Source organism: Gossypium hirsutum, chromosome A05 (assembly GCF_007990345.1).
Source record: "Gossypium hirsutum isolate 1008001.06 chromosome A05, Gossypium_hirsutum_v2.1, whole genome shotgun sequence".
Lineage (NCBI taxonomy): Eukaryota > Viridiplantae > Streptophyta > Magnoliopsida > Malvales > Malvaceae > Gossypium > Gossypium hirsutum.
The window spans coordinates 97,145,012-97,165,123 of NC_053428.1; the positions used below are offsets into that span (position 1 = coordinate 97,145,012).

Here is a 20,112-nt window from a genome sequence, read left to right on the forward strand (position 1 = left end):
TCATAAAAGGCTGCCAAGAAGCTTGGTCTATCGATTAGGAAATCAAATAAAAAAGATCAAGACAGTAAATTCCGAGGAAGCCCCAACTGTGAGAATAGCTCGTAATGTGGAGCTACAAATCGGTGAATGGAAAGGCAAGGAAAACTTTGAGGTAATCCAATTAGATGATTACGATTATGTGATTGGTTTGAACTTCCTTGACAGGATTCAGACAGTTCTATTTTCATGGGCCGACGAAATCCATATTATCACTGGTCTGTCATCAAAGATTGTTGTGCCAGTGCATTGGGATATGAAGGTTGGGACCAAGGTGTTGTCGTAGTCGAAGATGTTTCATATTGGGGAAGCATTAACTCGACAGAACAAAATGTTACGAAAGCCCCTTCGAAAAAGTTAGTGGAGCGTGAGTCTTATATGAGACCTGTAGAGTCGACTGCGGAAGCGCCACCTTTAGGGAAGGTGGATTGTGCATCAGACTTCAAGAAGAAAGAAGTCGTGCGAAAGCAGTCGAGACAGGTGAATGCCACGAGTAAGGTACATTGCAAACACAGTGATAGTGTTTTGATTTTTGACTTGTTGGCTTGGCAAGATCGTAAGGGCCCTTTCAAAGTTTGTAAGCAAGAAGGCCGAGGGATTGTGGGCGGAACGAAGCCAAGATGTGTGAATCGAGGAGATTCCAATGGAACCAAGTCAGAATTAGGGCAAGTTAAAGTGGAGACTTTTTGCCAACGAGATGTACCCACGAGTGCAACGGTTCAAGTTAAGAGGCGACGGAAGTCGAGGCAAAAGTTTCGAAGAAATGGACTACTCGATTGCAAAGCAAACCAGGAAGAAGCCAATGCAACGAGAGAGTTTCGAGATGAATCAAGCAAGTGTCATTCAGAAGTCGCAATGAGGGCGTTGCGAGAATGGGTAGGGGAGAATGTCACAGGCCAAAGTTCCAAGCTTGTGACCATGGCACAAGATGCGACCCATGGAGGTCGATCAATTAGATGGGGATCATTCAGCCCACAAGAACTGACCCGATTGAAAGATTTGTTGGAGAAGCCTGGATGGCCCAATAGCGGAGATATGGCAACTTAGGCTATTTTAGGCAACTAATCTTAAAAGATAAAGAGAATCATATCTTGTAAAGATTAGATTAGATTTGATAAGGCATATCTTGTAAATCCCTTAATTCATGGGATATCGTTAATCTCGTCCGTCAATATAATTGTATCTTGACCGTCGATTTTGGGGAGCTCAAGTATAAATAGAGAGCCTCCCCCTTATTGGTACTCACTCCATTCATTGTTTCATTATTCTTTGTGAATAAGAGAATAGAGAGCATTTACTTAAACACTTTGCGAGCGCCCCTTTCTGTTGTTCTTTATAAGCTTCTTTTGGCATAAGTTTGCTTCCGCTGTACGAGTTGGTGCCTTGGAGGATTTCTTAAGGAATCCTCATTCGAGTAAAGGCTGATTTTGGCGAGTTTGGACGAGCAAATCGCCTAAGGCCGCACGGATTGTAAGACGAAAGGTCTAGCCCCGTGACACAAGCGCGAACAAAACTGGAAAGGCGCGCAAAATTCAAGGAAAAAGTGTAAGAAACAGGATATAATTAAATCAAAAATGGCACACATGGGAGGGACTGGATGTGCAAATTAACCATTTAAGGTGGAAATGCGCAAATCCAACCCATGGATCAGTCAACGCGCATTGCACTGCTTTAAAATTTACTAAAACCCTTATTTTATTTCTTTTCCTTAAAACATTAAAAAAACCTTTAGAGAACCCCAAAGCTTTTTCATTTACAAAAAACCCTAAAATTTTTGAGATGTTCTCTCAACCTCCAGCCGAATGACTAATGTCCAGGCCTCCAATTGCCCACTTGAAGCCGACGAAGCAATTGTTTCTCTTGAAAAGAAAGGAAAAAATCCCCCTTTTACACTTAAAAACAAAGGCTTTTATAGCCAAAATACAAGCAGTTTTTGGCTATTTTTGCTCAACTTGCAGGTCATGAAGACGTGGGTGCGAACGTGGAGCAGGGCATGCGTGGGTGGCGGAGGTGATCGTAGGAGGCTACGGCGCCAACTGCTTTCAGAACCCTTAGGGTTGCTGGAATTTTGTGTTATTGGCTCAGGCCATTTAGGCCAGTTAAAGAGTTGGGCCACTACAATTTGGTCTATTGTATTTTGGACCAATATTTTGGGCTGTTTTATGCTTTATTTTTGTATATATATGGGCCCGGGTTAAAAATTAGGTCTACATTATATACAAAAAGAGTATACATAAGACATTGTAGATGTGAGGCCTTAGATTTTAAATAGCTGGCTTTTTCTTTTTGGCATGAGATGATGGGTGAGAAAAGAAAAAGTACAAAAGAATGAGAAAAAGGAAGAAAATATATATATATTGTTTTGTGTTATTTATTAAAGGGTTAATATATTATTTGGCATTTTTATTTGGTTTGATTTTTCAATCGGTATTTGGGTTTTTTTGTTTTAATTTTGTACTTGAGTTTGGCTTCAATGTTCAATTTGACAAATCCTCAAAACTAGATTTCTAAATTTTTTTTTTGTTCACATTAGTCTCTGAACTTGGCAGCTTTTTCTAATTTGGTCCTTAAACTTGGATTCCACTAAGTTGTGTTATGTCATAACTTGATTTTAAAAAAAATATATAAAAATTATGTATCTTTTTTGTTTTTTAGATTATATATATCTTTAAAATTTTTTGGTGTTGACATCATACAATGTTAGAGTGTCATGCCATTACATCTTAACAAAATCTAAATTCAAAGATCAAAATGAAAAACAACAGTAAAATTTTTGAACTAATATGAAAAAAAGTTTAGAGACTAAATTGGAACTAATGTACTCAATTTGGAGAAAAAAAATTGAAATCTTGATGTTATTTAAACAATTTATGTTAGTATTATTTAATTGTTCTAATTTTAATATTAAATTATGTTATTCAAATGGTGTTTTAATTTCATTTATTGTGTTTTTCGATCTCTATTTAACTTATGGGAATAACTTACATGGATGATCCTAAAAATTAAGACTTTTAGGCACCCATAAAATTTTGCCATGTCATCAAAACTTAAAGACATGAAATTATTATTGTATACTCATCCATAGAGAAATTATTTTATGGAATCTTCTCATCACATTATTCATGATTCATTTCCAATTATTTAATGACATTTTAACAATTTTTTTGTCATTGACCATAATTTTGGTAATTTTTTTTTATCTTGAACCCAAAACCTTGAACATTAAATCTAGAATCTCGAATCCTGAACCTAAAACCTAGAACCTTAAATCTAAACCCTAAACCCTAAACTCGAACACTAAACCCCAAACCCTTAAACTCAAACTTTGAATCCCGAATCAAAAACCTCAAACCAAACCTTGAACTTTAGAGTTCGTGTTCAAGATTCGAGGTTCAAGGTAAAATAATTACAAAAATTATGTGTCAATAACATAAAAAAACTGCAAAAAATTTCTATTTTTTTTTAAAATTGGTTGTACAAAAAAGAAAAATATTAACTTACGGAAAAACAAAATGATTAAAATTTGTAAAAGAAGAAAAGATGTTTGTTTATAATTTAAAAAATTAATTATTTTAAGTAATTTAATTGAAGTTTAATTAAATTGGAGAAGATAGTAAATATAGATGAATATATAATAATATTTTGTTATATTTAAAATTTAATTACGATTATACTTTTTAAATCATTCTAATATAATTTATTCCTTTTTAACTTATATCTAAAATAATTAATTACCATTCAAGTTCAATTTAAAATTTGCATAAAATATAAAAAGATATTGAAATAGCCTTTAATTAATGATTTGAATCCCGGGGTAGCGGGAGTATAAATCTAGGGAGATTAAAAAGATTTGACTGATCCCCGAGTAAAAACCGTCGAAAACTAGGGGTGGCAAAACCTAAAATAAAACGCCTTGATACGTCATCACCACCTTATTATCTCATGATTATTCTCGTCCTAAGTTCTACTACCATCTAAGTTAAACTTCTCAAATTTCTTCAATATTTCATTAATTTAAACAAAGCTTTTCCCAAGGTATTATCCTTTTTTTTTTCTCAAAAACAAAATTTTATGGGTCCATATTAAGATCTGAAAAAGAAACCTTTCTTTTTTGAGTTTTAAGTATTTTTTTTTATTTTAAATCATATTCATATGTATGTATTTGGATGGTTTTATGGGAATCTTGAGAGTGTTTCTTTTTGTGTGTGTACTTAAGATTTCAAGAAAGTACCTGAAAAATATGTCACAAATGGAACTTACATTTCAGCTTCGAAGAAGCCACCAAGTCCATCTCCTTAGAGATTTTGCAAGTCTTACCAGGAATTCGAGTTTAATATTGAGGTTATTGGCAATCCATACTTTATTTTTAATTTTTTTGAAAGGAAAAAGAAAATCTTTTAAAGAGTAAAGATCATGGATGTTGTTGCTAATGATGTTATGTTACCTCACATACATGGACATATTCATCGAAATATATGAAAAATACTTAGAAAAAATTTGAGTATTTAGTATTCAATTCTCACCTACGGGAATATATGATGAATCCCGTGTTTAAATGAATGTGATGGTGACACTATTTAGTTTACAGATGCGGGGCATGATAAAATAAAATGCAACAATGATGCCATTCAATCTACGACCTTGGATTCAAGATTTCATATCATTAATTTCTGCATTTTAACATAATCCGATCATTTGTCTTACGGACAGACAGTCGAACAAACATGCGAGTTCTGGTTACTGGAGGTGCCGGATTCATCGGCTCCCACCTAGTCGACAAGTTGATGGATGATGGAGAAGGAAAAGAATGAGGTCAGTTCTGATGTGAAATCCAATGTCTAATTTTGCATTCGGATATCTCGGTCTTGGTTCCGATTTCCAAATGCGGAATGATTTCATTTGTTCAGGTTATTGTTGCTGATAGCTACTTTACTGGCTCCAAGGACAATCTGAAGAAATGGATCGGACACCCAAGATTCGAACTTATTCGTCATGGTATTCAACTTTGTTTTTTATGTCCAGTATGGTACATTCATGTTCGAATATTGGTGTTTCAGCTATGTATCATACATATATTAGCCGGCCGTTGTTTGTTGAGGTCGATCAGATATACCACCTAGCTTGCCCCGCTTCTCCAATCTTCTACAAATACAATTCTGTGAAGGTAAGACCGTAAGAGTCGACACCACTTTTCGATCGACTGCTAACCGGAAACTATGTTTCTCGGATATTAAACAGACGATAAAGACGAATGTGATAGGTACATTGAATATGTTGGGACTTGCAAAACGCCTCAGAGCAAGGTCGCTTCTCTCTACCATAAAGATTTTTAGGAATATGTTCACCGGCATTCTCATGCTACGTACGATTTTTGTCCAACAGGATTTTATTTACCTCAACTTCAGAGGTTTACGGGGATCCACTTGAGCATCCCCAAAAGGAGACCTATTGGGGGAATGTTAACCCCATTGGTACTTCTTTTTTTTTTCTATTCTCGACCCCTTGTGTATTATACAATGCAGCTCTACAACTTGAGTCGGAATCGATTTATTTGTATATCACTTCGCAGGAGTTCGGAGCTGCTACGACGAAGGAAAACGAATGGCGGAAACTTTAATGTTTGATTACTACAGGCAATATGGCATCGGTAAGAAGTGCTTGTGTCGGTTTCATTCGTGTAAATTTCTTAGGGTTTTTTTACATGATAACAGAGATTCGGATTGCTAGAATCTTCAATACTTATGGACAGCGCATGAACATCGATGATGGGCGTGTTGGCAGCAATTTTATAGCTCAAGCAATCCGGTAACAAATTTCGTTTTTCTTGGGTGTTTCCTTTGTATGCTTATACTGACTGATTTTTTAAGCGTGGAATTGTGCAGTAATGAGCCATTGACAGTTCAATTACCGGGAACACAGACAAGGAGCGTCTGTTATGTCTCGGACTTGGTATACCCAACCCAACTTCTTGTTAATGTCAATCAAACAAACTGTTTCTAGGACATGTGAGTGAATGTTTCATTTTTGGTTTTTAATTGACTGAAGGTAGATGGCCTTAATCAACTTATGGAAGGAACGGACGCCGGACCCATCAATCTTGGGAATCCAGGTGCGCCATTCATCTTCATTTTCTCATCTTAATTATTTCCGATATTAAGTTGGGGTGGATTTTTGTACATGTTAGGTGAATTCACGATGAAGGAACTTGCAAAAGCAGTGCAGGAGGTTGGTTTCTTATTGCTTTATAATGCTACTGATATAGTGAGGAAAAGGAAGGACATAATGGAATGCTGATTGGTTGCAGCTTATAAATCCGGAGGTACAAATATCAGAGGTGGAAAACACACCGGATGATCCGCCACAAAGGAAGCCAGACATTACGAAAGCAAAGGAGGTGTTAGGATGGGAACCGAAGGTGAACTTGCACGAAGGAATTCCGCTTATGGAGGATGATTTCCGGCAGAGGCTGGGTGTCCCTAGGACGTAATGCTTGCAAACAATTTGGTAGAAACTACAAATACCATATATAAGTACTTCTCTATAGTAGAATCATTTTGGTTTTGAAAATAATTTGGGTTAATGAAAACAAGAATCTTTGCCCTATGGTTTACCATATTTACCTTCATCTTAAAGCTTTTTTAGTTAAACATACTTGTCAAACTTTTTAATTGTAAAAAATTTACTAATTATATCTTTTGATTATTTTAGAATTTTATGACTGGAAGAGAATTAAAGTAATTTTGAATCATATTTAATTTGATTGGTGAATAAAATAATTGATGATGATCTATTTAATCTAACAACATATATTTTTCTATAAAATTATTAAAAATAGAAAGTAAAAAATTAACAAGAAATAATAATTATTAAAAATATAAAATTTACAAAAGGTAAAAAAAAACACACACACGCATTTTATAGAAAAATGATTAAAAAAAACTGTAAAAACATTTCAATCAACTAAACAATTATAACGATTTAAGTAATTGCAAATTATGTTTAAGATGTTGCATGCTGTCCGAGATACCCAAGTTTGTTTTGTCATATGTCACATAGTTGAGGGAAGATCTCATGTAGCCAAAACTGTTGCGTGTTTTGGTTTCCGTCGTGTACGGATTATTATTGTTGCAAATGGAATGTAAAAGGGTAAACGGTTGTATAAATTTTGTGTTGATTGGTTTTGTTTTTTTTTCCTTAAGTTTTTATTTTTTCATTTTATAATTTCTTAAAATTTTTCATGATTTTTAAGAAAAAATTAAATTTCTTTAAATTTTTATTTTTAAAATATTTAATTACGTGTATATAATTATCATTTTTTCAGGCCAACCTATTAACTTTCATGACAGTATTTTTTTCATGTCAACTAATGCATTATCATTTTTCTACATCAAATATCACATCATTATTTAATGGATATTAGATACTATAAAAAATTAAATTTAAAAGTTTAATTGATTGCTAATTTCTTACGTGAGATATTTGTCTTTCATATTTTAATAAACTTTTCAATACGGTATTTAAAGTTTTTAAATGTCAACGGATCTCTTATATTTTGTTTTCGTCTTTTGAAAAATTACTTAAACCTATTAGTGTTAAAGTATAAAGTGGGACTACTAAAATACTACCATGAGACACTTTTCTAAAAATGATCAATCAAGTCAAATCTGGGATATGGTAACAATTTTACCATTGAATTTCTAAAGCTAAAGAAATATATTTTTTCCTTCTTTACTTTTCTTTTCTTTTGGGCTCAATTAGGCTTAAATGTGAAATTTTTTTTAATTAGGGAAATTGACTGTTTTTAGGAGAGAAAAAGAGAAAGCGTGTCTAGTTGGACGCTCACCAAAGGCATCACCATGAATATTCTCATTATCATATTATACCATGGGTCTTAGCCACATGGACTTACACATCATCATGTCGTGATCTACCAGTCCAGTCTTCATCTCACTAGAGGCATCACCATGAGTATTCTTGTTATCATCGTGATCTGCCACTCCGATTAGTAATGTACCTACCCTACCGGAGACATCACAAATGGTTGTTGATTTATCCAACACAATATACACTTACCCTGATTCATTTTCATACCTAACTCGTTCATATTCTCTTAACAAAATTCACCTTTCCATACCTGATTTCACATGTGCTTACATCACACATCATTTTATTCATACAACTCATTTACTTCAAATATGAACATGCAGCGTCATTACAATATTTCACACACTTTTCAGTTATCCGAGATGTACCCTTCAAAATATTTTCACAGGCTATGTTGCAAGTCGTGTGCTAGACTGTGTAGCATTCAAAATAACCTCACACGGACATGTCACAGGCCATGTGCTAGACCGTGTTCAATTCGATGTTGGGTTAGACGGTCATGTCGCAGACCATGTGCTAGCCCGTGTGAAAACTACACTTAACACGTTTAGGGCACACGCCTGAGTGAGTTTCCCATGTGTGACACACAGTCGTGTAACAGCCGTGTCCTAGACCGTGTGTTCCCAAAAATGACCCAAAACATACTTAATTCACATCAAAATGCTTAGGTACCTAAACCAATCCTCAACACAATATTATAAGACTTCAAAATGCATTTCAGTGACACCCGAAACATGCCAAACAATCATCCTAAGGTCTAACCAATGTGCCATCAATGACACCACATTTCAAGTACTTACACAATTCATTTCCTTAACTAAGTATACAATCAAGCACATTCATAACATAAAATCAAGTATGCACATATCACTTAGCTACTTATACCACATTATCATATGCACATTAACAACAACACCAATAGGTACTTATAAACCTTTACAAACATAATCAAATTCTCCTATTACATGCAATATAAGCCAAGATGATTCAAAAGCTACTAAATGATTCTCAGATAGTGTGATTCTTCAAGCTGATCAAATCTTTCGATCCACGAAACGTATCTACAAGAAATAAAACAAATAACACGAGCCTAATTTTCAATGGTGTCAGAAACAGTGATTCGAGATCACTAAATCTGATGAGTAGGATCGAAAATTTAATAAATTAATATTTATGATTCAAATGTGATTTTAGAAATATTTTTGAATTAGTGAATTTTGTGAATTAAAAGAATTTATTAGGTAAATTGGGTTGAAAACGAGGTATCGAGACCTCGATTTCATAAACCGAGCCGTAAATATTTTTATAAATATTTATGGAGTGTTAGTGAATTAGTATTAAAGTTTCTAGAAAATTTTAATGTTTTGATAGTTAATTAATTAAAAAGGACTAAATTAAAAAAGGTACAAAACTTGTAATTTAAAGAAATAATGATTAAATAGTTCAAGTAATAAATAAATAAGGACTTAAAAGGGCAAATTAGCCCTAAAGTAAGCAGAAAAAACAAAGAAATTGGGTGAAATAAGGGCAAAATTGGAAATTTTGCAAAATAAACAAATAAAACAAAGACTAAATTGAATATCTAGATATTTCCTCATCATTCTTCAGCTAAAAACACCATAGGAGAGTTCCTGTAGGCTTTTTTTCATATTTTTGCACTATGCAAGTTCAATTTTTGCCTTTTTCTTATAATTCTTATACTTTTAAGACTTTTACAATTAGGTCCAACTATTGATTTCATTATTTTTTGATTCTATGGGTGATTTTGAAAGTTACCATTGATGAGTGCTGGGTATTTATGATGAATTAACATAGAATTGAAGCTTTAATTTTATTATATGATGATTTTATCAAGTGATTTTAGTAGAAATTGATTTTTAAGACCTAAGAAATTGATTTTTAAGACCTAATTATGAAAAAGTTTAAAATTAGGGTTTGGTGATGAAATTTTGAATATCAAAGGCTTTATAGTAGTCTAAAGTAATTAGATAAAGTTTTAATAGAGAAAAATTAGCTCAATTGATGGGTTAATTGATTAGGGACTAAATTGTAAAAATTGTAAAATTTGGGGAAATGTGTAATTTCAAAAATTGAAAGGCATAAATTTTGAAGTAAATTAGAATTGAATTAGATGTTAATGAATGGAAAATTTTATATTATAGATCAAGAAATCGAAGATAAACGTGGAAAAAGAGAAAGTAGCAAAATAGTTTTTGAAATTGCTACAACCTCTACAATCTACCCCAGGTAAATTCATATGGTTGAATTTTTATGATTAATTGTTAATTTAGGAATGATTTTATTATTATTTCATATCATTGTTATTGAATTATGATTATTGTAATAATATGAAAATCGAATTGAAAGTTCAAATCAAGTGGAACGTAGGATTGAGTACGATCGTTTCATGTTACAAGAGGAATTGACGGATAAGACCATGGTTGGACCATGGAAATGTTTAAATGTAAGACTATAGTTGGGCTATGGCATTTTAGTGAAAAGACCATAACTGGTTTATGGCAACGTGTACGTAAAACCATGGTTAGACCACCGTAGTAAATATATGGGTAAAACCATAGTTGGGCTATGGCATCCTGATGAAAAGACCATAACTTGGTTATGGCATTACGAGTGTAAGACCATGACAGGGTCATGACAATATTCACGTCAGACCATAGTTGGACTATGGCATCAAGAAAACGATGTACTCAAATCCGTAAGACGTTCTCTAATTTGACAAGTATTGGTAAGTGTTATGTAGTTTAATGTGATTGAATTTTAGTAGTTATTTGATATTGAGCTCAATTAAGTGAACCTTATTAATTGAAATTGTGGTTGGCAGGAGATGTTAGTGGAATGTTCTATTTAATGTTTATTTATAGATTGTTTGGTAAGATTTATCTTTAAAGCCTATAAATTTACTAAGCTTCTATAAGCTTACTCTTGTGTGTTTAATGTTCTTTGTAGATTAACGTGAAATCAGAGGATCAGATCAACACATCAAGCCACATTATCCAATTCACTCCGGTAGATTTTGTTATGCATTTTAAGGTTTATATGGCATGTATAGGGTTGAGTTGAAAGGAAGTAAACTTGTAATATAGTTTTGAGTAGCACATATACATATAAGATGTTTGAATGCATATATATTATTTAATAGTATCTTAGAGCAATTAATGAATGGAGTTATTGTGGTACGTTTATGAAAATGAGTTGTGTAATAACACATTAGATCTAAAATTTGATTTTTGGCTTGCATTGGTTGCTTGGTTGGATTATATTGGTATATGAAAGTGTTGTGTGCAGGTTGATGGTAAAAAGGGTGAGAAATGTGGCTTTAAAATGGCCTATTTTTGTCCACACGGGTAGAGACATGGGTATGTGTGACACACGGCCATGCACATGGGCATGTAGTCTGGCTATGTGTCCCCTGCATCTTAAAATTGAGAAACAGGCACACTGGTAGAGATATGGGCATGTGTCTCAGCCGTGTAAGGTACACGGTCTATCACACGGGCACGTGACTTGGCCGTGTGAAACCTGCACCTAATTTTTGAAAAATAAATTGACCACACGGGCATGTGGCTAGCCATGTGACCTAAGTCAAGGAGTTACACGGGGTAGGACACAGCCTGAAACACGGGCATGTCAAAGGGTCACACAGGCGTGTGTGCCCTGCACTAAGGAAAAATTTTGAAATTCTGCGTAAAAATTTCTCTAATTTCCCAATTTAGTCACGACTCGTTTCTAATCCTTAAATTGGGCTTTGAAGGCCCATTCAAGGGACGATATGATTAATTTCTGAAAATGAATAGTAAATGACATGATTTATTTATAATTGTTCTCTAAACTCCAGTAATGCTTCGTAACCTTGTTCCAGCGACTTATATGGGTTAGGGGTGTTACAAGTAAGCTTTCATAAAGCTTAGTAAATTCGTCAATTGAACGATAAAGCTTAACGAATCAAACATAATGATAATTCAACTAAAAGATTAATGAATAGATTTCTTGTCAACGAGGTTATTATTAGAATTCCTGTCAATCACAGCTCCCAACACGTGAGTAATTCTCAAACATTAGTTCAAATCAATTTTCAATGTTTCAATAGCATTCACATTTCTTACTATCACAATGCATAATCTCTTTAACATATAAAAGTACATCATTTACCACTTTTACACATAAATACTATTATAGACCACTTATCGTTTCACACGTCACATTTATATCCTCATTTGTTTTCATCCGATGAATACTGTAAAGACGATTGAAACCCTGGTACATGTTTCATATTGTGTCATAGTTCAACTATGGTCTTACATGTGCATTGCCATGGCCCTGCCATATTCTTCCGTTTATAGTGTCATAACCCAGTTATGGTCTTCTCATCATCATGCCATAACCAGCTATGGTCTTACATGTATACACTGTCATGGTCCAACCATGGTCTTACGTCTATAGTGCCATAATCCAGTTATGGTCTCATCATCAGAATGCCATAGCCCAACTATGGTCTTACATGTATACATTGTCATGGTCCAACCATGGTCTTACGTCTATAGTGCCATAACCCAGTTATGGTCTAATCATCAAAATGTCATAGCCCAACTATGGTCTCATCATCAGAATGTCATAGCGTAACTATGGTCTTACATGTATACACTGCCATGGTCCAACCATGGTCTTACATCTAAATAGTTACCATAACCTCATTACGGTCTTAAGTACGAATGTAGCCTGTCTCCATTGATATCAGGAATTATCATTCCCATAACTTTTACAATTCCAATTCTATTATCAAATCAATTTAATATTAGTAATTTTATATAATTTAAGCTCTAACATTCATAAACAATTAGAAATATAATTGAGTTCATATTAAATGAACTTACAGGACTGATTTCCTATAATGACTCAAAGTATCTCAATTAGTGATCGACGTAATATCAATTCATTATTTTCATTTTCATTTTCATTTTCATTTACACAAATCAATATAATCTAACATTATGCAATTAGGTTCATATAATACATTTAAAAAAATAAACTGAACGAACTTATCAGACTAATTTGCAGCAACAATCAAGGTACAGAGACTACTCGACAATTTTCTCTTCCTTGATTTTTCATTCGCTCTTGATCCAATCAAAGAACTCAAGTTTGGCCAAAGCTCCCATGCCCTAGCTATGGTATTTCGGTTCTCTCCCCGTGAAGAAGAAAGGAAATTGCTAAATTTTAACTTTTAATTTCTTAAATGAACTTACCTTTTTAACTATTTACTAAATTAACCCTTAAATATAACTTATGAAATTATTAAATCATATCCATATTTGCTCATCAAATGAGATTATGGTATAATTACCGTCTAATTTGGTTTTAATTCCACAATTGGTCCTTCAATTATTTTTATTAATTAATTAATTAAACTTTATTTCAATTTAATCCTGAACTAATTAGGACTAAATGAACAAATAACCCAAAAGTTGTGGATTAATCATATCCACCACTGCTTGGACTTTTTGACCATGGTTTAATTATTATTTTGGTCCTTTTTACTATTTTAAATCTATATCAATTAACTTTTACCTCTTTTAAAGCAAGAAATCATCACAATTACTAGACCAAACTTCAATTCACATATAATACGACTCTGTAAATATTTAATAAAAATATTTGCAGCCTTAAATTATGAAAATGAGATCCTAATACCTCGTTTTCAATAACCACTTGACTTTTGAACCGAACCACTTATAGTAACTTTTAATTCAGTTAGTTAAAGTTCCTCAAATCAAAATTCAATACAAAAATTATTATTGACTCATATAATTTAAATACTAATTATTCGAACTCACTCTTTGAATTTTTTATTCCGAAACCACCGTTTCCGACACCACTGAAAAATGGGTTATTACAAGTGTCAAATGCATACAGAAGTGGTCCCATTATTGTCTTACAAAAATCAGAGAAAATATAAAAGAAAATCTGATGTCGATGCTATTTGACCTATCAAACCATTCAATTGATCCTACCAATCACATTACAGAACCCCACATACATCTCATTCGAACAAACCAGGCATACCAGAACTATGGTGATAACTCAAATATGGCATGTTATACTTAACCAGAAATTCTGAGGCGTACTCTTAACTTGTCATACCCTTTCTTCTATTGAGGAATACTAAGAGAATAAATCATTAAATACTTCTATGGGCTGATACTCTTATGCACCAAACATTAGTTCGCCAAAAATTTGTTAATGGCTGACTACACTACTATAATACGCCAAACATATGTTCACAACTAGATTCCTTCTTCTCGGATCCATCAGATTTGGGATCTGACATGAAATGTTATAAGACTCATATGTGATGAACTCACTTGAGTTGTGAAATGTTATGACGAGAAAGTTGTATAGTTAGCTAATTTGTTATGTTAATTATGAATGGAGGTGAATTTTATTATTTTCTCTTTTTTTTTGTTTATGTAGTGGTCATTTTGCGAAACATGTTGATCGGATCATCTCAAAACTCATACTATCTAGCTTTTAACTTGGTAGACTTTTAAATTCTCTAGACTCGATTATGTGGAATGTATATAATAGATGTTTGGCATATGTTTTTACTTTGAATTTTATGAGTTTGAATCATAAATAATGTATAATTTTGGATGCTTACATGTTATGTTTATAAGTGTGCATGATGACAATATGTTAAATTTAGTTGAGGCCTATGAATGACAAGAATAATGATGATGTTTGAATACTTGTTGAAGGTGAATGGCATCCTCTATGTGAGTAATGGTTAATGATTCTTTAGGTTGATATGTCTAGTAAGGTACTTATTTGACATTCAATAGTTTGATTGACTTGTAAATGGCCAATTGTATGCTTGGTTGGTATTGGAAATTTCCATGTATGGAATAAGTGCATAATTCAAGTGGTATGATTTTCTTAGATAGAAGTTTAATAGAGATGATATAAGTGCCAAAATGAGTTATGTTGAAATTGGTGAATTGAAGGTTTTGGTATATGCTGAAATAGGTTTTATGTAGGTTGTAGTGTGCCTAAAGGCACCACTTATGTTTGATTTTGATTTGGGCATGAAAGAATACCAAAACATGTGATTTTTGACCTTCTGGTAAAAAGTATTGATACTATATATGGAAATATCGATTCTTTACCAAATGAACAGTATTTTAAAATGACAGAATGCCCAATTGGTATTAATACCAATATACAGTATCGGTACTCATCTTCAAAAATTAACACTTTATAAAGGTATCGATATAAGTTCACTTGTGTCCAAAATTTTTAAAATGGTGGAATGCCAAAATGGTATCGATATCTAATTTGGTATCGATACTTCTGTATTTTAACTTGATTTTTGAAACATCAAAGCAAAAGATGGTGTCAGTACTTGACTTAGGTATCCATACCTATGCTCACACTTTGAAGAGTTTGCACTTTGGTCCTCATTCATGCTCGAGTCAACTTAATAGCTTTTATAAGCTTGATTGGGTATCTGATTTGCTTTCATATTATTTTGTGCATGTTTATGATAGTAGTAAATTATTGAATAAGTTAATGTTGTGGTTACATGTGATAGTTCCATTAACTATAGTAGCATGTTATAACTCGGGTCTGATGATCAGGTCGGGCGAGGGGTGTTACACATATCATTCGCCTCCTGTCCTTCCTTAGGTATGCCTTTTCCTATAGCACATTATATTAATTGTGACAAATTTACCATGAAACACAGAAATTTTCTTGTAATAGTAATTGTAGGAATGGAGCCACAATTTTTTAAGGAGGCTGTGAAAAATGCAGGGTGGCGTAGTTCTATGCAAATGGAGGTTCGAGCTTTGAAGGCTAATGGCACATGGATGATAAAGTCTTTTCCTCCTAGAAATAAAACTCTAGGTAGCAAATGGGTGTATAAGATCAAATACAACTCCGACGGTACCATTGAAAGATTGAAGGCCCATTTAGTTGTCCTCAACAATCATCAGATTGAAGGAATTGATTATAATGAGACTTTTGTTCTAGTGGAAAATATGGTGATTGTTCGAACCTTATTGGCCATCGTTGCATCAAAGATAAAGAGCTTCATCAAATGGATGTTCATTATGCCTTTCTGTGCGGTGGTCTTGATGAGGAGGTATATATGAAAATTCCACCTAGGTTTGCCCTTTTGGATCCGGGCACGGTGCGTAGGCTTCAAAAATCTTTGTATGGTTTGAAGTTGGCACCTCATTATTGGTTTGCAAAACTCGTTACGGCTCTAAAAGAGTATGGCTTCCTACAATCTTTCACTGATTATTCCCTTTTTACATATACTAGAGGTGTTGTACAGATTAATGTGCTTTGTATGTCGATGATTTGATCTTTTTTTGTAAGGATTCTACTTCATTGAAGTTTTTTAAGACCTATCTCGATAATTGTTTTCATATGAAGGATCTCAGAGTACTAAAGTATTTTTTGGGTATTGAGGTTACTCATAGTGCTCAAGGTTTTTTCTTGTGTCAACGTAAGTATGCACTTGATAATATTTCTGAAGCAGGATTATTGGGAGCCAAACCAGTTGGCTCTCCGATTGAACAAAACCACGGACTAGCACATGCTACAAAAGAATTAATTGTAGATCCAAAATCCTATCGGTGATTGATGGGTCACCTTATATATTTGGTTGTTACACGTCCAAATTTAGCATACTCTTTGCATGGGTTATCTCAATTTATGCTACATCCAAAGCAAGAACATCGGGACGAGGCAATTCAAGTAGTTTGTTAATTAAAATATGCTCTAGGCCAGGGTATCTTCCTCTATGTAGATGATGAGTTGTCTTTACAAGGCTAGTGTGACTCGGATTGGGCCTCATATCCCATTACTCGACGGTCTCTAATTGGCTAGCTCATGTTTCTTAGAAAATTGACTGTCTCCTAGAAAACTAAGAAGTAGCACATTGTCTCTCGATCCTTAACTAAAGTAGAGTATTACTCTATGGCCTCTGTTACTTGTGAATTGAAATGGTTGAAGGCTTTGTTGCTCAGTCTCAGGGTGTATCACCATAAAGTTATTCCTTTGTTTTGTGATAGTCAGTCTGCTTTGTATATTGCTCATAATCCTGTTAATCACGAACGTATGAAACATATTGAGGTGGATTGTCATTTTATTAGAGATGCAATTCAAAAGGGTATTATTTCTCCTTCTTATGTCTCTATTATAGATCAATTGGCAGATATACTTGCAAAGGCTTTGGGAAAAAAAACCAATGTGATTATTATCTTAGCAAGTTGGGCATTTATAATCTGTATGTTCCAATCACCAGATCTGGATATCGAATGCTACACTAATCAGAATTACTTACACAACTTTCTATTTCGGGTTTAATTACATACTTAAACAATGTGGGTTTGAAAGTCTAACTAAATTTACAAGTCGTTTTATACTAACTAAATTTACAAGTCGTTTTATACTAAAAATAAAACTTTAAATCTCGATTCCTATGATTGATTACAAATTTTGGACAGAGAAACGAAAATACTTGTAGACGACTTGAACTCTGAGATGAAGCCTCTACGAGTGCCCCTCTATACACATGCCCAGCTACAGAGTTTTACCTAGCACCAAGTAGAGTCTGGCTTGGTCCCTCTCACTTATTAATTCTTTAACTAACATGCACTCAAAAAGAAATCTTATAAGTTTGAGGAAACTTAGTGAGTTTCACATATAAAATTTTATAGAAGGGGTGAGATGTTCAGCACAAAATTTATCTCTCTGACAATTGCATATGTTACTTTTAGGCAGCGACGCTTAGCGATTACCCAAGGTTTCTACACCTATTGTCTGCATCAGGTTTCAATGTTTTAACTGCCCGGAAGTATTAAGGCTTTTTAAACGACATTTTATCCCTTACTATGTAGATCTTCTTCTCAATGAAGCTTCTCAGGACCTATAGTTTCTACCCGTAATAGATCCACAAAGGTTTCTGCCATTCTTTATGACGATGTCTAACCTCCTCTTTCCACTATCCTCAAACGGGCATTACTAGTCGTTTGGACATGCCTTCATGAAGACCCTGACTTGTTCATTAAACCCTTCAGCTGACTTTTATCAACTTACGTCACATGCTTGCATCTTAAGGCGGACTAACCTGTGCCTGTTTAAATTGTGTGGAACTCGCAACTTCTTTGGCAGACTAATAAAGTGTTTACTAGGTGTACTTCCTTATTTAAGGGGCCTCTTCTTCCCTTCACCCTATTTAGGTTGAGACATAACCTTGGCGTCACTCATTATTCCAGTGGTCTATATTCCTTAGCCACACTAACTCATTTCTTTTGATGACTTATCAATCTAGTCACCTGCGAACTTTACTTTCACTCTTGACAGTCTTCATGAACCGCAGGTTTTCTAATTACAATCCCCATATTTTTACACCCTAGCAGACTTCCCTTGTTGCAGTCCCAGCTGACTACCTTGTGCTTAGTGTCTTGGTGGACTACCTCGTGTTTAGTGTCTCAGTGGACTACCTATGATGTCGTATTGTCTTTCAGCTATGGTCTTACACAATTTAACTTCGTGTTTACTATCCCGATGACTATCAAAGGATGTCATAGCGTTTTTCAGCCATGGTCTTAGTCCTATTATTGTTATAGCGTACTTTTATATGATATCATAGCATCTTTTAGCTATGGTCTTATTCATTTTTATCATGATGACATAACATCTTTCAACTATGGTCTTTCTCACTTTTATCATGATGCCATAACATATTTCAGTTATGGTCTTACTCATTTTCGGTTTATAGCCTCCGATTGGACCCATGGCATAGCCATGATCTTTTATCTACTCTTCCCATTGCATTCCATCCATTCCTCCAATCACCATCCTAACCTTGATGTTCAAACACCGAAGTGTCCCCTTCGCAAGGCCTGGAGCTTCGCCCATCAACGGTGTATACAACAATACTGTATAAAGGTATCTAACAGATTCAACCCTTATTCCCTAATCTTAACTTCATCTAAACCCTTTAATAATCCCTTATATTATTCCTGAGTACATTTATGCACATATATACATGCATTTCATGGAATCCATAACCATTACTTTAATAACGATATGCTGGCAGATACATATAATCCTACTCATCTTTATGCTTTCAACCTTCACTAATCAACATACAGCATACCAGAAATGGAGAGTGGAAATTCACCTTGTTTTTGTGCCTCCTTATCTTAGCTTCTTTGAACCCTAGAGCCTCATTCATCTTGGCAGCTAAACATGACAACCATGTATCAGTTAAACTAAAGGTGTTCAACCCTTAAGACCCAAATTCTACAATTATCCAGAAACATTGAATTTTCTTACTCTATTTCTTTTCTTCAATCCACAAGTTCAGAGGGATAAGGAAATTTATTAGTTCCCAATCTTTCGACTTCTAGACTTAATTCCACACGATGGCTGCAACTTGCAAAACTTCCTTCAACTACATCTTTTTCTTCTTCAGGGCAACTGAAGAAGACGATGCTTAGAGAAAAAGATTTGGGAAGCAAAATTGAGAGGAATTTTGTTCCTCCACACACAAATATATACTCCCTCGGTGCGGTCTCTACAAACCATTGTCGCCACTCAATCCTAATTATTATGTCTCCCACTTTGGAGCCATCTGGTTATATCCTAACTGAACCAAGGTTGAGATACAACTATTCGAATTTTAGCCACCAAAATTTTTTATTTAGCCGGTAGGTTCCAACAAATTATTAATCCTCTCAATTTAGTCCTAATTTCCTTTTAGTTTTGATTTAAATAATAATGTCCCGGTGTTATATTTTCTATATTATTGGAAGTAGGGGGCGAATAAGAGTAGTTCTCCTATTTCAATTCTAAATGTGATATGACATGTATATATATTCTCTTATGTTGATGAATGGTATTTGTGACTTTACCCTATTATTTTCAAGAACATATGCTCTTTTAGCTTCCTCAATTTCCTCTAAACTCAAATTTTCGTTCATTGTAAAATTTTGTTCCAACCATGTTATTTTCAAACGAAGACTTTTTATGTATTAACTCTCCAGAGCCATGCCCAAATACTCCTCACAAATCTCATAAATGTTGCACCTGACAACGTCATTTCCAATCACAGGCCGACCGTCAGTCAGGAGGCCAAGTTGTAGTGCCAAGTCCTCTAAT

The 20,112-nt window shown here is 34.1% G+C and overlaps 2 protein-coding genes across 5 annotated transcripts; both read left to right on the forward strand.

Moving 5' to 3' along the window:
• The first annotated feature begins 3,969 nt into the window (after positions 1–3,969).
• On the forward strand, positions 3,970–6,649 carry LOC107961473 (UDP-glucuronic acid decarboxylase 5). 4 transcript variants are annotated; one of them, XM_041114193.1, is made up of 13 exons: positions 3,970–4,071; positions 4,304–4,377; positions 4,747–4,848; positions 4,944–5,031; positions 5,116–5,200; positions 5,275–5,339; positions 5,419–5,507; positions 5,606–5,683; positions 5,748–5,841; positions 5,919–5,985; positions 6,082–6,145; positions 6,221–6,261; positions 6,341–6,649. In XM_041114193.1, the coding sequence occupies exons 4-13, from the start codon at positions 4,994–4,996 to the stop codon at positions 6,521–6,523; spliced, it is 804 nt and encodes a 267-aa protein (XP_040970127.1). In that variant the 5' UTR covers positions 3,970–4,071; positions 4,304–4,377; positions 4,747–4,848; positions 4,944–4,993; the 3' UTR covers positions 6,524–6,649. The 4 variants fall into 4 exon arrangements, with proteins under 4 accessions (XP_040970127.1, XP_040970124.1, XP_040970125.1 ...); XM_041114190.1 differs by having other exon boundaries at positions 4,944–5,200; XM_041114191.1 differs by lacking the exon at positions 3,970–4,071 and having other exon boundaries at positions 4,137–4,377; positions 4,944–5,200.
• Positions 6,650–15,707: 9,058 nt separating this feature from the next.
• Positions 15,708–16,517, forward strand: LOC107960980 (uncharacterized mitochondrial protein AtMg00820-like). Its single transcript, XM_016897224.1, has 2 exons — positions 15,708–16,078; positions 16,481–16,517. The coding sequence occupies exons 1-2, from the start codon at positions 15,708–15,710 to the stop codon at positions 16,515–16,517; spliced, it is 408 nt and encodes a 135-aa protein (XP_016752713.1).
• The last annotated feature ends 3,595 nt before the right edge of the window (positions 16,518–20,112 follow it).

Coding starts and splice junctions, on each gene's coding strand:
- LOC107961473 (XM_041114190.1), top strand. CDS start 4,994: ATGGATCGGACACCCAAGATTCGAACTTATTCGTCATGGTATTCAACT. Junction 5,684..5,747: donor CTACAGGCAATATGGCATCG/GTAAGAAGTGCT, acceptor ACATGATAACAG/AGATTCGGATTGCTAGAATC. Junction 5,842..5,918: donor TTTATAGCTCAAGCAATCCG/GTAACAAATTTC, acceptor GGAATTGTGCAG/TAATGAGCCATTGACAGTTC.
- LOC107960980 (XM_016897224.1), top strand. CDS start 15,708: ATGGAGCCACAATTTTTTAAGGAGGCTGTGAAAAATGCAGGGTGGCGT. Junction 16,079..16,480: donor GCGGTGGTCTTGATGAGGAG/GTATATATGAAA, acceptor TTTCTGAAGCAG/GATTATTGGGAGCCAAACCA.